General features: G+C 39.4%; 3 protein-coding genes across 3 annotated transcripts; 2 read left to right on the plus strand and 1 right to left on the minus strand.

The window, feature by feature from the left end:
- LOC135619907 (uncharacterized) lies at positions 1 to 4,710 on the plus strand. Its single transcript, XM_065122369.1, has 2 exons — positions 1 to 1,046; positions 4,165 to 4,710. The coding sequence occupies exons 1-2, from the start codon at positions 590 to 592 to the stop codon at positions 4,212 to 4,214; spliced, it is 507 nt and encodes a 168-aa protein (XP_064978441.1). The 5' UTR covers positions 1 to 589; the 3' UTR covers positions 4,215 to 4,710.
- A 1,325-nt stretch (positions 4,711 to 6,035) lies between these two features.
- LOC135619908 (probable inactive receptor kinase At2g26730) lies at positions 6,036 to 8,796 on the plus strand. The gene is made up of 2 exons (XM_065122370.1): positions 6,036 to 7,366; positions 8,101 to 8,796. Exons 1-2 carry the CDS (start codon positions 6,097 to 6,099, stop codon positions 8,643 to 8,645), a joined length of 1,815 nt encoding a protein of 604 aa, XP_064978442.1. The 5' UTR covers positions 6,036 to 6,096; the 3' UTR covers positions 8,646 to 8,796.
- Positions 8,797 to 11,166: 2,370 nt separating this feature from the next.
- LOC103996230 (homeobox-leucine zipper protein HOX16) lies at positions 11,167 to 13,606 on the minus strand. The gene is made up of 4 exons (XM_009417098.3): positions 12,957 to 13,606; positions 12,713 to 12,855; positions 12,107 to 12,346; positions 11,167 to 11,756 (listed from the first exon to the last, which is right to left on the minus strand). The coding sequence occupies exons 1-4, from the start codon at positions 13,048 to 13,050 to the stop codon at positions 11,370 to 11,372; spliced, it is 864 nt and encodes a 287-aa protein (XP_009415373.2). The 5' UTR covers positions 13,051 to 13,606; the 3' UTR covers positions 11,167 to 11,369.
- Between the last annotated feature and the right edge of the window lie 4,613 nt (positions 13,607 to 18,219).

Genomic DNA, 18,219 nt, shown 5'->3' on the forward strand with positions numbered 1-18,219 from the left:
CGGCGACGGGGAGTCGCCCCGTTTCAATCGCTACTGCTTCGTACCTCCACCAATCTCCCTCGTCTCCGCCTCGCGCCCGCGCCCGCCGGTGGCCCGAGGACCACTGGATCGCTTCATCGCGTGGGCTCTGAGTTCCTTGTGGGATTGGGATTCTAATCAGCAGGCAATAGCTTGCTTTGTTATTTGAATTTCTTCTGGAGGCGTATCTCTTCCCGATTTTTAGGAGTTTTACCCGAAAGAGATTAATTTGCTGACAATTCTTCAACGGGATTTGAGATCCTCCGCTATTCCGAAAGATCTTTTGTAGATTCATTGTTATGCTTGTTTTGATCGGAGTCGTTCGTGAAGATTCTGATTTGATTGATGGTTTTTGGGAAGAAAACTGGGATTTTACATGTCGGTTTTCGCTAGATATGATTTTTAACGGTTCATGGGAAAAATTCGTTTTTTGATAGCTGAGTTTTGATTGTTTATGACTCTTTCGACAGATTCCAAAGCGTCTTCTTCGTAATTCTTTGCTTGTCGAAATCGTTTCGGAGGGCAAATTTAGTGGCTTGATTCTGCCGAGAAGGGTTTTTCCGATAGAAAAATGTCTATGTCTTTTCCTCGTTTCTCTTTCTGGATTTGGGGTAAGAAGAATCACGAATCCTCCAATTCATCCCTGAGTTCCTCACCCGAATCGCCTTCGGAATTTAAGGAGACGGATTACTTGAAATTTCCGCCCGCAAATGAGCCGAGGACAAGGACAAATTCGAGAAAAAATAAGAAGAAGTGGCAGAACCGGCAAGAGCGGCGTTTCGATAAGGAGTATGATATCGAAGTTGTGCCCTCGGACGGTGGATGCATGTCGGGGTCGGAGTCTGACGATTCCGATTGGTCCATCGGATGGCTGGAACATCTTTCCCCCGACTTTCGGAGTAATAATGAGTCGGAGGACAGCTTCGCCGTCTTGGTCCCGTGTTATGCGCGTGGTCGTAGTGAACAGGCGGAGAGCTCCAAATCTCATGCCTTGGGAGCGGTTGATCGCACGGGTGATGATCTTTCTGGTGAGATAAATACTTTTGACTTCTTCGGCAGATGTAGCCTTTTGTTCAACGTGTTCCTTAAATCATGCTGTCATAGCTTTCCTTTATTTCCCTTGCATGCTGTATTTGTTCTCCTAGAGGTAATAATAGTTCTATTTAAGTTTGATTTTGTAAATAGTTAGACTGAATGATAGTTTCATATTTCCTCGATATTCAAATTTTGTTTGTCATAGTATATCATTTAAATTATGGACTTCTGAATGCCAAACTGTAGCCACTGAGATCTCTTGAAATTTACATGGAAATAAGAAGACAAGAAGATGCTGCAGAAGGATACTGTTGATATATTTTATGTCTTGCGTATACTAAAACTCTGGAAATGTAAAAATCTGATTGCTATTGTTATGCGTTGCCTTGACAAAGGCTTAATATGATATTGCTTTTAAATTCTATCCTTGTGTAGTGTTGCATGTGCTGATGTGCGTTAGTAAATATGCATATGCGCAAATATTCTTCTCTTGAACGTGCCGTAGATTGCAATTAATTTCGCTTTTATAGCTGTGCCTTGCTGAGTAATGTGCATTTGAATGATTTAACTACATAAGGGACTGAAGAAGGTACCTTGCTTATGTTCCATTTGCTTGGTTGTTTTGATCAAATGCCTTGTTGGTTTAAGTTCTCCTCGCTGTGTATGTCTTGTTTACTACACGTGCTTCATGGGGTATGCATTATCTTACATTCACTAAGTTGACATTATTTGATATCATTGGTCTGATCTTTACGATTTTCATAATGCTAATAACATGCTGAAAGCTTGAATCTGATGAGATTTTTGATTTATTGCTGATCTTTATGTAAGAAACGATATGGTGACTGGTGAGCTGTGAAACTGGTAACCTGTAACAGACTTGCTGAGCTATATTTTTCTTCCAAGATGATTTTTTTTTTTCATATTGTCCAGTAAGCTTATTATCAGTTTTATAGACTAAATAGCTTTTAGGAATTGAGTATATTCTTCCAGAGGAATGTTTTTGACAATTTACAATGTGCTTGTGAGGTGGATTGGATACTAGATGATCAATGGATGACTGATTCTTAGCCCATCATGGTTGACATGCTGTTATCTTTATCTTCTTACATACTTGTGACTAGATTTGTTGTGTATCATTTCTGTATTTGCATCTGCTTAATTATCCATTCTGTTGGAAATATTACGATTCTGAGACATTAGTTTCAGCATTTCTAGCATATGTATTCATATAATTCTTTAATTTTATGGAAAGAGAATATTTAATTGTCTTTTTTTAAAGATATTTTGCTTGTGTAGAGCTAATTGACCTGCTGTTCTGTTAAAATCTTTCCTTTCTTGAAAGTGCATCTTTTAGTTTGAAACCTACAATCTGCCATTATTTGCCTTTCATCACTGTGTAGTTATTAGGGGAAAGTAATGAGTCATATTTTTATGGATGAAAATTACAACTACACAGGAATATTTCTTTGGGCAATAGTTCATTTTGTGAATATTGATTTGAAGTTTTTCAAGTTCTGCTTGACTGTCAAGAATTTTGTAATATTATCTGATTATTAATGATTATATAATATGTATAACTTAGCCAAATATGTACATAGATGACAGATGTTCTTAAGATTTTCAACCTTCTTTTTTTGTCTTGCTGATATGATATTGCTTGCAATCTTAAGCATGGTCATTATCCTTTTGGTATCATGATAAGTGATAGACATGATAAGTATATGCTTATCCGTGGTTGTAGCATTAGTGCAGGGAAGATCTGAAGTCTTTATGAAAGGTATTATAAGATTAAATACACGGTGGTAATCTAAATTTAAGTGAAAACAAGCCAGCAACTCAAAGTGACAACCCTGAAAGGAAAGACATGGTCTCATCATAGTCTCTTCCTTATTAAGTGATAGACGTGATAAGCATATGATTATCTATGATGGTAGAAGTAGAACTAGTGCAGGTAAGATCTGAAGTCTTTGTGAAGGGTATAAGTCTAAAAAAATGGTATTAATCCACTCAAATATGCACTAGTCCACTCGTGAAACATGAGTGTCTCCTGTGAGCGAGTGTACATTCTTTTGCACATATTGGAGAAATATTTTATTTTACAAATTATGATATTCAGTTTTCAGCATTGCAGTTGTGTTTGTGGTTACATTCTAGCCTCTGGCAGTTCCATCTTTCGATTGGAATTATTGACCTTATTGGAAGATCTAACTTCATTTAAGGACATTTATATTAAATGCCCTTGATTTTAAGATATATTTCCTTGGCAAGTACATTCTATGACTACAATAATACATTTGTCTTTTTTAAAAAGTTGTGCACTCGAAGTCCCATCTGTATTCACTTCAATGATAATATTGTATGAGATTGACAATAAACATTTTCTATTACCTTTTCTTCTCTTAGTTGTAACACCCTGCATAGTTTAAGCACAAGTATAATAATGAATGATGACATGCATTTTGTCTTAACTATTTCGATGCACTTATAGAAGTACATTCCCTCCATTATGTTGCAGGAAGGCAACATATTTTGGTGATCATAAAGATACTGCATCCTTTTTATTTTTTGGTTATTTTTAACATAATTTACTATGGTCTTTGTCTTCCTCCTATCGCATCTGTAGCTTTTATGGGCTCACCTGTATTACTGGTGCAATCAAATGCCATCTTTCTATTTCCAGATAAACTTTAAAAAGTTTCTTTTCATCTTAGTCTGATCTTGGTACTTCTATGGTACTGAAGCGTTCAACATTTTGATCTATGAAGTATGTATAATTTTTATTTTTCTATTTAGTACAATGTTTTTTTTTTTTCCAGAACACTTATTTTTTGTCTCTAAGTGGAAATTTAGGTGTTCTAAATGCATGTGGCCTTGTTACAGGCACTAGGGACTATTTTACTCTTTAACTTGAAATAATTTGATTTTGGAGAGATTATTTATTTCTCCCTTTTGTGTTATTGTTGTGATCAAATTATTGGATTATGATTTTTCACTCTAATGTATTTCAATCCTTTCATTGTTTCTTATGCATACAAGTCATTTTATGTTGAAGATGCTACATGTTATTAAATGCTTATTCTAATGGTGTTCTCAATTTGATTGTTACAGATGGAAAGAAGCACATAGAGGAATGGCTTTCGTCTCTTCAAGACAACTGACTTTGTGGAATCTAATTGAGAGCTTGGCCTTGTAAAGTATGATTCTTGTGTAGACCATAAGTTGTTTTTAATCTATAGGTTAAAAAAAGAGGAAAATTCCACATCAAAGAAGCACAATCATGGAGCAATGGGGCAGCTTGTCTGATATAATTCCTGCTGGACACCAGTCACTTGTGATATATATGGAAGCAAATTGTTTCTTAAGACCCGATAGGAGGCAACTAGAAAAGTTAGCAACAGAGCTTTGCAACATCCTGAAGGTTCAGATTCTTCGAAGGGGATGAGTGAAGTTAGGAATATTGTTTTATTCTTTATCCCCTTGTGCATCCAGACGGGGATTTCCACCATTGCTTAATGTACATATGGGTGTAAATAATGTAAATACTGCTGTAAATATGGAACCATCCATCCTTGCCAATTTTTCTGTAAATATTATTATGTATGATCTAGGAAGACCAGGCTTTGCTTTAAACGCAGGATTCATCTCTTCATTCTATGCATGGTTATTGATTTGCCCACTTCTTTTCAACGACTTTGTCGGTCTATGATTATATCTGCTGGATTTATGGTCAAATCAAATTTAGAAGCGGAAGATTAAAGTTATACTGTAAGCAAAGTGCTGATAAATCAGTCCAACTTGTTTGCTGTTGATAATTACAATATTTCCTTTGTGCTGAGAGCAGAGTATTCCATTTATATGTTTTTTTGTCTTTTATCTGTGCTTTAGATGAAAGAAAGCTTTTCCACCAACTTTCAAATTTGTCATTCTTCTTCTTCTTAAGAACTCCCTCTGAGAGCTGATCATAAGATGTGTGGATATTGAAATCAAGTCCAGTAATATTAGCCACTCCAATGTCTCCTCAAAATATACACCATCACTGAAAGTTATAATTTTTCAATTGCCATGAAGATGAACTGGATCTTATTGTTTTTCTATTAAGATTTCAAACAATTCAAAAAGGGAAAATTACATGGCTGTTTCTCAAAAATTAGATGCAATTTGAGATTGATCCCCATATAATAACTTGCATTAAATAAAAATTTATCCTTGAACTGTAATGCTTGCTGTATTTGGTCAGGTTGGTGGAGCAGATCTCATCTCCTAATTTTGTGCCGTGACTGTCGTAATCTTTGACCAATTCACATGATAGATGTGGACTTTTAGGCTCAGAAAGGTGTTCTTTTGTACTGAGGCAGCAATCTTGATTAGATTCTTCATCCCCACAACACAGCTTCCATTCTTCCTACCATTGCCCCAAGCACCAGTCATGGGATACATGTGGCCTGCTGTAGTCCTCATCACTCGTTCCTCGACCTTTCTTTCCCAGTACAAATAAAGCCTGTTATACGAAGTCAGATTCATCTTGAGATGAGTCCCCGCATTGTTCTTTGCATGGAATTCATGCAGCAATGATGATGATCTCAATGATGGCAAATTCATGCAGCAAATTTCAGATAATTGAAGCATACACGATCTTGTTATTATTGTTATACAACACATATATTATTTCTAAGCTGAAGTTTACAGCCATCGATCCAACTGGAAATGGGGAACAGAAGAAGAAGAAATAGTCACTGGGAACAAGTTGCAGTTTCTTTTTGTAGCAACATCTCGATCGAGAAGACTGATTCAGCCTGCCGGCTTCCATGTCTTTCAAATCTCACTCTCTCTTGCCTTCATCGAGAACTCAGCCCATATGGCACCATCCACTTCACTTGAACCCGTTCGTTCCTTCTACACTTTCTCTCTGTCACTTCCCTCCAAGACCAATCCATTAAAAATAACTTCCAACTGTCCACCACCACCTCTTCCTCTTCCCCTCCAGCTTTATCATCTCCTCGCCAACCTAACCATGCAGCCTCACTCCCTCCCCTCTTGCCCATGGAATGGAGCAGCACCCTCTCCTGGCTGATGTCTCTCCTCCTCCTCCTGATCTGCTCCGGCAACTCCGAGGAGTACGCCGTCAGGCTCTCGCTCGTCGGTTTCCTTCAGGTGCTCTCGGGCAACGACACCGGGATCATCGAAAAGTTGGGTTGGAGTGCCGCGACTGATCCATGCACCGATGGCTGGAATGGCGTGACGTGCAACAACAGGACGAGTTCTGTGTACAAGATCAAGCTCGAGGAGTTGGGACTTCGTGGAACAATCGACGCCGGCCGGCTCTGTCAGGCGCCGTCGCTGGCTGCGGTGAGTCTCCTCCACAATGCCATTCGGGGAGAAATCCCCCCGGAGATCTCCGACTGTGGCCGGCTGACGCACCTGTACCTCGGAGGCAATAGTCTCGCTGGAAGCCTGCCTCCCTCTCTCACCCTCTTGGGAAACCTCAAGGTGCTCGACGTCTCCGACAACGACTTCTCCGGTGAGCTGCCGGACCTGGCAAAGATCTCCGGCCTGGTCGGCTTCCTGGCGCAGAATAACCGCCTCCATGGAACCATTCCTACTTTCCGGTTCGGAAACTTCGATCGCCGACGCTTCAATGTCTCCAATAACCTGTTCGCCGGTCCCATTCCGCCGGGCGGTGATCGGTTGGACCAAACCAGCTTCATCGGCAACCCCGGTTTGTGCGGGAAGCCACTTCCTGTTGCATGTCCACCTTCGCCATCAAAGGAGGATCACAAATCACTGAAGCTGTCACGCGAGAAGGCCATCATGTTCTCGGGCTACATCGCTCTCGGTCTTGTCCTGTTCCTCTACGTCACGTACAAGTTGATCCACAGGAAGAAGAGGACTAAGCACAGGAAGATTGCTGACGAGAAGATTGCGTCTGATGGAAGCAGCGTAAAGAGCTCGATCCCGTGGTCTTCAACGGAAGCTTCCGCCACGGCGACATCCTCGTTGATCGTTCTGAAGAGACCGGGGACGATGACAGACTTGAAGTTTGACGACTTGTTGAAGGCTCCGGCGGAGTCGCTAGGGAGAGGAAGGAATGGAAGCCTGTACAAAGTGACGATGGCCGATGGCACTTGTTTGGCCGTGAAGAGGATCAGGGACTGCGGCACTTCAGCGGCGGAGTTTCGGAGGAGGATGGAGAGGATGGACATGGCTGGACACCAGAACGTGCTCCCCGCGGTGGCGTTTCATTGCTCGACTCAGGAGAAACTCGTGGTGTACGAGTACCAGCGGAATGGAAGCCTCTTGAGTCTCCTCCAAGGTAAGAAATAACATGAACTGATTGATAATTCAATTCTATAACTTTAAGTCATTAGATTCAAACTCATCACTCAGACTTTAAATAAGATTACTATTTACAATCTTTTTTTACTGTTTATAATCATATTTTAAAATTTTTAATATTTTAATATTATCTTTTCATATCTAAACATAAATATCTTTTTTACTTTTCTTCTATCTTCGATTCTTCTTCTTCGTCCTCTTTCTCGAGCGATAATCTTAAGGGGATGACAAGTGGGATCGAAGCATGAACTATGAGGGTACGATTTTGAGAGGGTCGATGATCGACGACAGGGAGTGCAAATTGAGGACAACAACTCATGGTGGTCTGGACTAAGCTAGATGGTGACAATTTGTGATGGGTCAAGAGTAGAGATAGTAATCGGTGATACGTACAAGCTAAGGGATGATTATCAATAATAGGAAACACTCGGGAGGCAATGAAATATGTGTATGAGCAGACGTAAAAAATAATAATAATCAGAATTAAATGAGTCATAAATAATAAAATATTATTTTATTAAATTTAAAAATTGTGAATAGTAAAAACAGACTCTTAGTAGTAAGCTCTAATATTTATATTAATTTTTTATTTTTAAATTTTTTGCTATACATAAATATTTTCTAACATACCTTAGTCCTTTTTTAAATATTTTTCCCTTTCATGTGTGGTCGATGTTTCCATGCTCCCTAACCTATATTGCCCTTTCTCAGGCAGGCAATTGGATTGTGTTGCTTTTGACTGGAGTTACAGGCTGAGGGTGGCCGCCGGAGTAGCCGAGGGCTTGGCCGCCATGCACAGGGAGCTTCTTGCAGATGGCATCGGCCACGGGAACCTCAAGTCCTCCAACATCTTGTTGACCAACGTCATGGACCCATGCATCAGCGAGTACGGCCTGGTAGCAGACAGCCGCAGTGTCGAGAAGGCCGGTGGCGGATCCGCCGTCGCCGCTGCCGACGTGCATGCCTTCGGGATCATCCTCCTGGAGCTGCTGACGGGGAAGCCGGTCCGGAATGAGCCATCGGAGCTGGCGAGGTGGGTGAACTCCGTGGTCAGGGAAGAGTGGACGGTGGAGGTGTTCGACGAGGCGCTCGTCTCGGGTGGAGCCAGCGAGGGAGGAATGGTGCAGTTGCTGCAGGTTGCGCTCAGGTGCGTTCATCCCTCCCCTGCTGCTCGGCCGAGCATGGATCACGTGGCAGCAATGGTTAACACCGTCCGAGAGGAGGAAGATGAGAGGTCTGATGTCTCTGAGCCTTAAAAGGCCAAGACAGGCACGTAGAAAGCTTTCACACATTTAATTAAGCCTCAGTGCATGCATGCGATTGTAACTGTGCAGATCTTGGGAAGCTATTCCATGACTTTGCTTCTTGAAAGATTTGGATTGGGATTGTTTCTTTGGTTCACTTATATTAAGGATGATTTATCACTAGATTTTGTTTGGAAAATTGAATTCTTTAATTAGTTATTTGATTGATGTTTAAACCTTTGGTGATCTGATCTATATATTGGCTAATCTGAGTGATATATGAGTTACAAAACACTCCTAATACATGAGTAGCTTTATTGTTGATTTGACTCTCAAAAGAATATTGAATTATAATTCATCTTTAACTTGTAAGTACTTCTTTGTGAGCATAAATGTGTTTCCAGAATAAAAAATATTTATTAGATTATGAGTGACCAGTTCTTGAGTTGAAACAGCAGCAACAAATGCCTCCAAGCTGTATTGTTGATGTTGTCACACATGTTCACATCCATAACAACAGATAAAGATATTTACCAATGATCTTTACAATAAGTTTGTAGTGGATTCCATGTGAAATATATGGGTGTTTATGTCTCTTATTCGTACATGGATGAGAGCCATAGAGTTTATGGGAATACAGAAGATTTTATCCAGTGCAGAAGAATAATCACTAAATATTCTCCCAAGTCACAACCATGTAAATGAAGCCTGAATGTGAAAAGCATTAAACCACCACTTAAAAAGTGATTCCTTTATTCTTCTATAAACACATGAGGTTCCACACCCAAGATCAATCTAGAAAAATCTTTCTTTTCTTTCTGGGAGAATATACCAAGAGAATTGTTTCAATGGCATGTGTTCATCTCCACAAGGATTGATGAGGAAAGGGATCAATCAATAGGGCAAAGCCTGATCTGTAGAAGTCAGACTTATTTGAATGGCAAATCAAGCAATTGAATCCTCTAGTGTTGTTAATATGCAAGCTACTATCTTTCACAATTCATGGCTGCTAACTGGATACAATATGTCCAATTCATTTTCACTTATCCTTCCATTCCCCCCAAGTATAATGAGTTATAATAATCCCAAAACAACAAGAGGAAGCACACTCTGTTTCCCCTTGCTAATATAACTTATCTTCAATGGACAGGACAGACAGTGGACTACACAACAGTTGTGTTGGATATCATCTTTGGGGAAAGCCAAAGAGATTGGATGGATGCAATCATGCACATGAGACAGAAAGCATGATGTCTGGCACAGAAGCTGAGCCACAGTTTCTCTGGTCTTCCTGCCTTTTAAAAGTTGGTGGCTCCAACTATGAATTCTATGGCTCAATAGCATCTTAAAGGACAATTCACCACTCAAAATCAAGTATGTAGTGGAGTTGGCACCATATCAGCAGGCGATGTTAAAAAAAAATCATGAGAGAAAAAGAGAGAGAGAGTCCAAAGCAAAACCACTGATTGGCACAAATAAAAAGAACAAACTATGATGACCAAGACAGCAGAATAAGATAAAATATGGTCAATGTCAACATCAGTAAAGGGAAGAATCAAAAGGAGAAGCAGCGTCACCCAAACAAGAGCCAATCAATGTGCTATTTCTTGAGTTCTAAAGTGGGAACTGACACTTGTTGGAAACTTGAGTCAGCCTGCAATAGGGTAGTCTGTGTCCAAAGTAATATAGAGACTGATTACCCAGTTCATGCTTCAGTTGGAGCAATTACATTGACTATATATACTCCACCCACCAATTCATTACCAGCAGGATCAAAACTGCTTTTCCAGTAGTGTTGAAACTTAAAGAGTAAAAGAAAATGGGTCTAATGCCAAGCATAAATTAGAATAAAATGATAATAAATGAAGAAGATTTCTTAGAACAAGTTTTGCTATCAAGCACAAACTGGGAGTTCAGGTTTTCAAAGAACAGGACTTTTGAAATCCTTCTGAATTTAATATAATAGCAGGTGTAAACTTTGCATGGCAGTGTAGCCCCAGCTAAACCCTAATAATCTATGTCAACATCATTAAAGGGAGAAATCAAAGATCCAACTTATTAGCCAAAAGGTGGATCTACAAATGTCATTTCTGGAGCTGAAAAGTGGGGGAACTGATTGATTGGCTGCTTGAGCCCACCTACAATAGCTAGCCTCTCTGTATCCAAGTAAAACAATGCATCTATAAGCACCATACAAAACAAAACTTCAATCATCAGCAGTCCCATTATTGTTTTTCTAGGGAGCATGAGTGAGCAAATACAGAGTAAATGAACATAAAATGATCTACAGGAAGAGAACAGGGCATTTCTTGGTTGTTTTTTGGATCTAATCACCATTATCCACATATGAGTAAGATTTTAATGCATATATAGAAAGGGGTACATATCTTGCATGGCACTGTACCATATATAAAAAAAATACAATTAACAGCAAAAGAAATCCAAAATTTAAAAGAGGAGCTGAATCAAAGAACATGACTATCCTTAAATAGAAGATTTTCCAACCAACCCTTCATGTGGAACATCAGACCAGTGAAGCAAGCAGAGTTCATTACTTACTAGGATAATAAACCCAAACATGCATAGCCTTTTTCCTCTTAAGTACATATTCTTACGATCCAAAAACATCTCATCATACAGGTAGTACACATCCAACAATGTTCGACTAGTGACATTTAAACAGCAGCGGCAGCATGCATGCATGCATGCAGCAGCCAGGCTATCTCATCCATGTACTTAGTTCCAGATACACCAATCCAGTTGAGCTTCCACCTCCTCCTGCTGGTGGTGCTCCGTAAACATGCCATCGGGGTAGTAGCTGCAACCCTCGTCACTCATGTCGTCCTCGGAATGGATTCCGACGACGTCGACCAGCTCCACACAGTGGTAGTTCTCCGGGAGGTAAGACTCCCGGCTGCTCTCCACAAGATGATGCCCGCCGTCCGCTTCGACCACCGCGCTTCCTCCACTCCCGGGGCTCAGCATGTCCTCCACCTTCTTCTGCTGGATGTTCAGGACCGTCAGATCCGCGGTTGACGCCGCCTGATCGTCCACCGTCAGCACGGTGACGCCTGATGCTCCTTGCTCGTTTGCTTCTTCTAGCTTTTCAGCCAGTGTGCTCAGCTGCAACACAATTAGACTACTCAAAACTCTGATGAATACCTTCAACCAAATTTTAATTACTAATTCAGCTAACTAAATAAGTTATTCGGATCATTAACGAGTGGAATCAACATAAGGAGAATAAAAAAGAATAACATTCTCACAATTGAATTAAAGATGACTCCAAATAATTAAAATATTCTCACAATTTAAAACCTTTGGAGAACATGAAGACGATTTAACCTCGGAATATCAATTTTCACTTTTCCTGAGTTACAAATCACGCTGACATAGCATCGGTCTAACAAACTTAGATCAAACATGAATCTTTGGGTCGGGAGGTGATGGGAGGGGCAGAGAGAAGAGGTCACCTGCGATCGCAAGCGGTGGTTGTCCTTGAGGAGGGCATCGTGGTCGAAGAGGAGCGCATCGTAGGAGGATTTGAGCTGATCGAAGTCGCGCTCCAGCTGCTTGTTCTTCCATCGGGCACGCCGGTTCTGGAACCAGACCGCCACCTGCCTGGGTTGCAACCCTAGCATCTGAGCCAGCTCGCTCTTCCTCTCTGGCTCCAACTTGTTCTCCTCCTTGAAGCTCCTTTCTAGCAAGTGGACCTTTTTTTCACACCAAAACATATTGTTATTCCCTATCCAAAATATTTTTATCGAATTTTTTATTGAAAAAAAATAATTTTCATAAGACTATTCAAAATTGAGATGTATTAATTGCATAATAGTAGTAAAATTGTCTAATTCTTTTCCATCCATTTTCACTCGGCAAATAATTTTATCCCACAATAATGAAAAGAGGGAGAAATAACGCCACTACTTAACGAACCCGTCGAGGAACACTCGCTAATCTATTGGAACTTTTGCGGGACCAAGTGGGAGACACCGACAAAGCTTCCGATCGCAAGGGAGGTCGATAACATCGTTATAGATAGGCTTGCTGATAGGAATTGGCTGTAAAAAGCGAATTACCTGTTCGGAGGTGAGACGGCGCTTCTTCTCCGGCAGCTGCTCCTCGTAGTACTCCTCATAAACCTCATCCGGCGACGTGAAGAACGGCCGCCGCTTGCTTGCGCCGCCCTTCTCGGCCACCCCAACCACCACCGGACTCACCGCTTTATTTCCCAACATAAAACATCCATCACGATCCGTGCTCTTGCCCACAAAAAACCGAATTCAAACCCAAATCAAGTAAAAAAGCTGTAGCGATTAGTACCTCCAAGGACGGGATTTCCGCCGCCCCAGAGGAGCAGGGGGCCGCGGGAGGACGAAGAGGAAGCCGAGTCAAAGATCAGACGGCCAGAATCCATCCCCTGGTCTTAGATCGGAGTCGATCGACGGTCTGATCTGGGTTCGCAGGTACGTCTCTCTCTATGTACTCGCTTCTAGGTGTATGTATGTATGTACTCCTCTCCCTGGGATCTCGATCGGTCGGGATCGATGGAAGGGGATCTATAGATCGGATTAGAAGAAGAAGAAGAGGAAGAAGAAGAAGGCAAGGATGGAGATGGTCTTATGGCGGAAGAAGCTGGTGCTCCAGAGGAGGCGCGTCGACGTCTTCATCGGGAAGAGGGAGAACCCCATCATCCAGCTTGGGGTTTCCGGAAGTCACGGTTGACGTAAACAGCAACGAGAAGAAACGTCACTACCACCACCGGGGAGAGCCTGCCGGAGACCGCCTCAGTGCGCGGTCAAGTCGAGGGGACGCCGGGGAGAGGTAGCTTTAGGGTGGGATTTCGCCGCCGGAACTCGAGATTCCGGCGATATGAGGGCTTGGAGGAGAAGAGTTTTGTTCTCCGGGGGGGTTTTTGTTAATTTATTTTTCAGTACATAATTCGTGGGGGCTTTCCGGCTAAAATTGGAGAAGCGAAGGGGTGGAGATTTATAGCGGGAAACATCGAACGGTCGGACGGATTTGCCCTTCGAGGTCTGTGGGTGTCATATTTTAGTGAGGGGATTAAAGAAGGGATACCGGATTCAATATTGGGAGGGTGCATAGGAGAGAATACGGCTTACGGCTGGATAACGGCCTTGGGAGAAGGGTAACGATAGGGGAGAGGATTAGAGCGGGGATACGGTATTCACGGATACGAGAGTAGGATTCACAAAGGTGAGGTTGGGTAGGGAATACAGCGCTTGTTCCGGCTGGATAACAAATCCATCGCTAATGGGGGTGGCGTAGGAGAGGATACAGTATTCAGGATGGGAGAACGGAGACTGAATAGGAGGGATGCTAACGTGATGAGGGTGGGACGGGCAGTGCCTCCCCGTCCTGTCTCAACCTGCATCCTCCGTATCTCTAGTTCTCACTCCATTTCACGTTTCGGACGGGGGATGGAAATCCCTATTTGGGACGGAGAATTATGCGTTCTTCATATTATCTCAATTATTTTTTTGTATTTTTAAATTTAATTTTTTATTATTAAAATTTATTACTAATATTAAAATTTATATAAAAAAAAATATAATAATAATATTTATAAAATTTGTGTATCGTAATAATATTTATTAATACTATATCATGTAGTTTGATTGAATCAAATAACTCATAATCGACTCAACTAACATTCAATCTAACTTGATTTAAAGTAGATGGGTGCATGGATCACCTAATATTTGAGCTTAATATTTTGATCTATATATTAATAGATGAGTCTGATTATGGGAATAAGGATAGAGAGTGTTTTATATGTCCTTGCTGCTCTATAATTGTGTAAGTAATAAAAAATAATTGATGAAAAATACTATTATCATTATCCATCTTTATTAATTAAGTGAGGGTAAAAAGATTTACTATTAAACGTATTAAAAAAATAAATTGATGGGTATAATTTAAACTTTTTTATTTTTTATTTTTTACAAAATTCATCCCTAATCGACTAAAGGACTTCTGAAGGCTTTCAATTATCTGAGAGTAACAATATGGATATTTTGTTATCATTCCTCTAACCACATATTCATATAATATTAAATGATCCTTTCTCTCTTCTTTTTTTTTTTTTTCCTCTACAGAAACATATATAATTGTTCAACGGGTGAAAATATATATCTCTTTTTATTATCTTAATAACTCTACACATCCTAACAAGCATTCATAATTAAATTATCATCTTTTACTAAATAATTCTTTCATTATATTAAAACTATATAAATAAGAATTTGGAATGTATCGACTATGCAATAGTAAATCACTCAAAAGTTTTAATATGATCGACACTTTCATATATTTACAAAGTCATATTGGTATTGATAACAGTCAAAAATCTTTCGCGATAACAACCTTAACAACAGCCAATATCTTCCCAACTTCATGATGAGATATCACATTGCAAAGTCACGTTGCAATTTTCTTCTTTCTATTTTATTTCTATTAGGCATCACATATTTGTTATCACTATCGAATCAAATCACTGCATCCCTGCGACATAATGCAACTCATCCTATCCACATCACATGCTTTCAGAATATAAATCCACTTCCATCACAAATTCCACATTCTGGAATATGTCAATTTCCGTCGACGACTAAAAAGAAAAAGATTCAGATGGTGTCTCCTCCGCGGCCATTCCGTGTGGACTCAGCGGAACAGTCGTCGTCACCCACCATGTCCCACTGAATACTAAACCTTCTCTTTTCCTACAGTGGACTTTGAAAGCAAAATGATGGTGGACAAGTCACATAGAAGAAGAAGAAGAAGAACAAGAACAAGAAGGAGAAGAAGAAGAACAATTTATAATATTAAATTTAAATTTTAGTCTGGAATATAGTGAAAAAGTTATCAATGCCATCTGGTAGACAGCATTGAATAGCTCTACTAAAGCAGCGCATAATCCATCAAGTTTCTAGTTGGTAAATTATATGTCCTCATAATAGGTTAAGATATGTATCCCTACCAAGCTCAAAAACTTATAAATATACTATTGTAGTTGACCTTCGTCAGTAGATTGTCAACATAATGACATTGAGATTCAAATTGACATTAATATTTGTTTTCAAAATATTGGGAAACATGAGGGGGTGGGTAAAATAATTAGTGAAAAAAATAAAAAGGTAGTTAGGTATATAAGCTTTAATATTTCTACCTTTAATGATAACTAATCAGTAATAGTTGATTTGAGTTTATTGAATGGATTTTAATGTGAGTGACATTTATGAAATTTTTAAATACTTAAAGGGATGCACATATATAATTTATATTTTTGTAAGAATATATATATAATATTTAAATAGATAAATAAATTCTCTATATTTAGAGGTAAGACTATATATATTAATCCTTCTTAAATCAGGATTTGTGTCATAGAATAACTTATATATATTTAGAGGTAAAACTATATATATATATTGTATTTCTAAGAATTTTGTACATTAGGTACACCCTTTTATAACATGGAACAACGTTAAAAAAAAAAAAACATGGTTTCTTATTTATAGTGTTAAGAATATTTCTATTTTTTAATATAATTCCAAGAACCATAAAATTTCTTATGTTTAGAAGGAGGAAAATAGAAATGTTCATTTGTTGCTTACGTTTGTGAAAAGAAAAAAAAACTAAAACTGTTGAGATATGGAGAAATAACTCATCTCCAAAATTATAAATATTTTTTGCTTTAATGAGCAAGAGATGAAATGTATTATACTATTGAAGTGAAATAATTTTGATCTTTTAGAAAAGAAAAAGAAACAATGTTGCATGGGTCTGCACTCCCACCACCAAGGCTTTCCATGATGTTTACAAGTCTCATCAACTCCAGGGTTCAGATGAGTTGCAAATGGAATCTAGGAAGCTAAAGAGAGTTGTTCTGTTTTCATTTCTTGTCACTGTTGTTTCCTGTAGTTGGGAGCATGTCCCTCACCATCATGGTGTCATGGAATAAGATGCCTGCCTACACATCAACTTGTTCCGATTGGGAGGAGGCACCTTGTTGTTGTTACCATCAACAAAGCCTGGACATTTGACTTCTGAATAATATGTTGCAACCTTAGTTTCTGACCCACAATTATGTGGTCGATCATACTATGTAGATTGGTTTTATGTTGGACAGCAGCTAACCAGTGAGCCAAACCAATTGATACATGTTCTATATTTCCCTTGGCATCACCAACTACCATGCACTGCCTCCTCATCATCAGCAATTCTCCTATTTCAGGACACCATTGATGTGTGATGCTGATGAAGTTATATTTAATGGCACCACTTAGTGAGTTTCTATTTGGCACATCTTATTTGGCTCCTATGTGCTTGGCACTAAGAAATAGGTAAACTGTGGTAATGCTCAAAGCAGAGTTGCTGAGATTGGAATATAAGCTGCTTCCATATCCAAATCCAAGTAAAAGATGTGTAGTGTTACATATGAACAGTAAAAAAAAAAAAAACTTGGTTGCTTTGAAGAGCCTTGTTTTTTTTCTGATGATAAATGGTAAAGATGGAATATGATCCTAAAACATAGTTAGTAGATCTGTATTAGCTAAGCTAGCTAACCTCTTTATAAGAGGTCATAGAAAAAAAATACTTGCTTGGGATGAAATCTGGATGAACCAAGAAAAAGAATATTATTGCTTTTGTGTTGTTTCTTCTATCTATTGTTCTATATTAGTTGGACTATTCTTAGATTCTTTTTTACTTTTTTTATCCATTAACCTTGAGAACACAAAGTTGGACCTTCTTTTGCTAGTTTAGATGCTTGTCCTATTTAGGCCTGAAAAGGCAGATGACCCTTACATGATTACCAAAAGCCTCCTCCTTTCATAGGTGAGGACTATTAGTATTGTGCATATGTCTGACAGTCTCAGGGATGTTTTGACATCACTGAGCTCTATACAAAACATTATCTTTAGTTAAATTAAACACATTTAGGTTTAAATTTTTGGTCTTCAGTAAAATCTTGTTAGCTCTCTCTTTTTCTTTTCTCACACCAATGATGCTAATAATTCATCTAACTACAGACTGTACATATATATAGATATATAGATTTATCAAAAATTAACAGTGTTTTTTCTTTGGAATTGTGAGGGCGAAATCGATCGGAATTGCGACATCCACTTCATCAAGCCGCCTAATCTCCAATCATCGTTCAGTGAAGAGATGGTGAGTTGGAACTCTTCTTGGCTCCCATCTTTTCTGGTCTTACTAGCTTTTCTATGTCAAAAAGAAAGTGTGCAGACATGAACCCTTTCTCTCTTTTATTTGCTTAGCTACGAAGGGATGAAGGTAGTGATCGAAGTGCGTGTTCCTTTCAATCCTTCTTCCCAATTCTAACTTTACGAGTTCAAGGTGGGAATAGTAATGTGACATGGATTGCTTGTCTACAAACATGATTGGATCCATTAAATTCATGCTTTCTCCTCGAGTTCTAAGAGACCTATGAACACAACAAATTACTCTGCTACTGTTCTACTGGCGCCAATGGGAGCCATTCAGCTCACAGGCTTCACGTCCAGCTACAGTAGGAAGGATTTCTCATAGATATATCAGACAG

Source organism: Musa acuminata, chromosome BXJ2-8, assembly GCF_036884655.1.
Source record: "Musa acuminata AAA Group cultivar baxijiao chromosome BXJ2-8, Cavendish_Baxijiao_AAA, whole genome shotgun sequence".
Lineage (NCBI taxonomy): Eukaryota > Viridiplantae > Streptophyta > Magnoliopsida > Zingiberales > Musaceae > Musa > Musa acuminata.

Coding starts and splice junctions, on each gene's coding strand:
- LOC135619908 (XM_065122370.1), top strand. CDS start 6,097: ATGGAATGGAGCAGCACCCTCTCCTGGCTGATGTCTCTCCTCCTCCTC. Junction 7,367..8,100: donor CCTCTTGAGTCTCCTCCAAG/GTAAGAAATAAC, acceptor GCCCTTTCTCAG/GCAGGCAATTGGATTGTGTT.
- LOC103996230 (XM_009417098.3), bottom strand. CDS start 13,050: ATGGATTCTGGCCGTCTGATCTTTGACTCGGCTTCCTCTTCGTCCTCC. Junction 12,347..12,712: donor GCCGTCTCACCTCCGAACAG/GTAATTCGCTTT, acceptor TGTGAAAAAAAG/GTCCACTTGCTAGAAAGGAG. Junction 11,757..12,106: donor ACCACCGCTTGCGATCGCAG/GTGACCTCTTCT, acceptor ATTGTGTTGCAG/CTGAGCACACTGGCTGAAAA.
- LOC135619907 (XM_065122369.1), top strand. CDS start 590: ATGTCTATGTCTTTTCCTCGTTTCTCTTTCTGGATTTGGGGTAAGAAG. Junction 1,047..4,164: donor CACGGGTGATGATCTTTCTG/GTGAGATAAATA, acceptor TGATTGTTACAG/ATGGAAAGAAGCACATAGAG.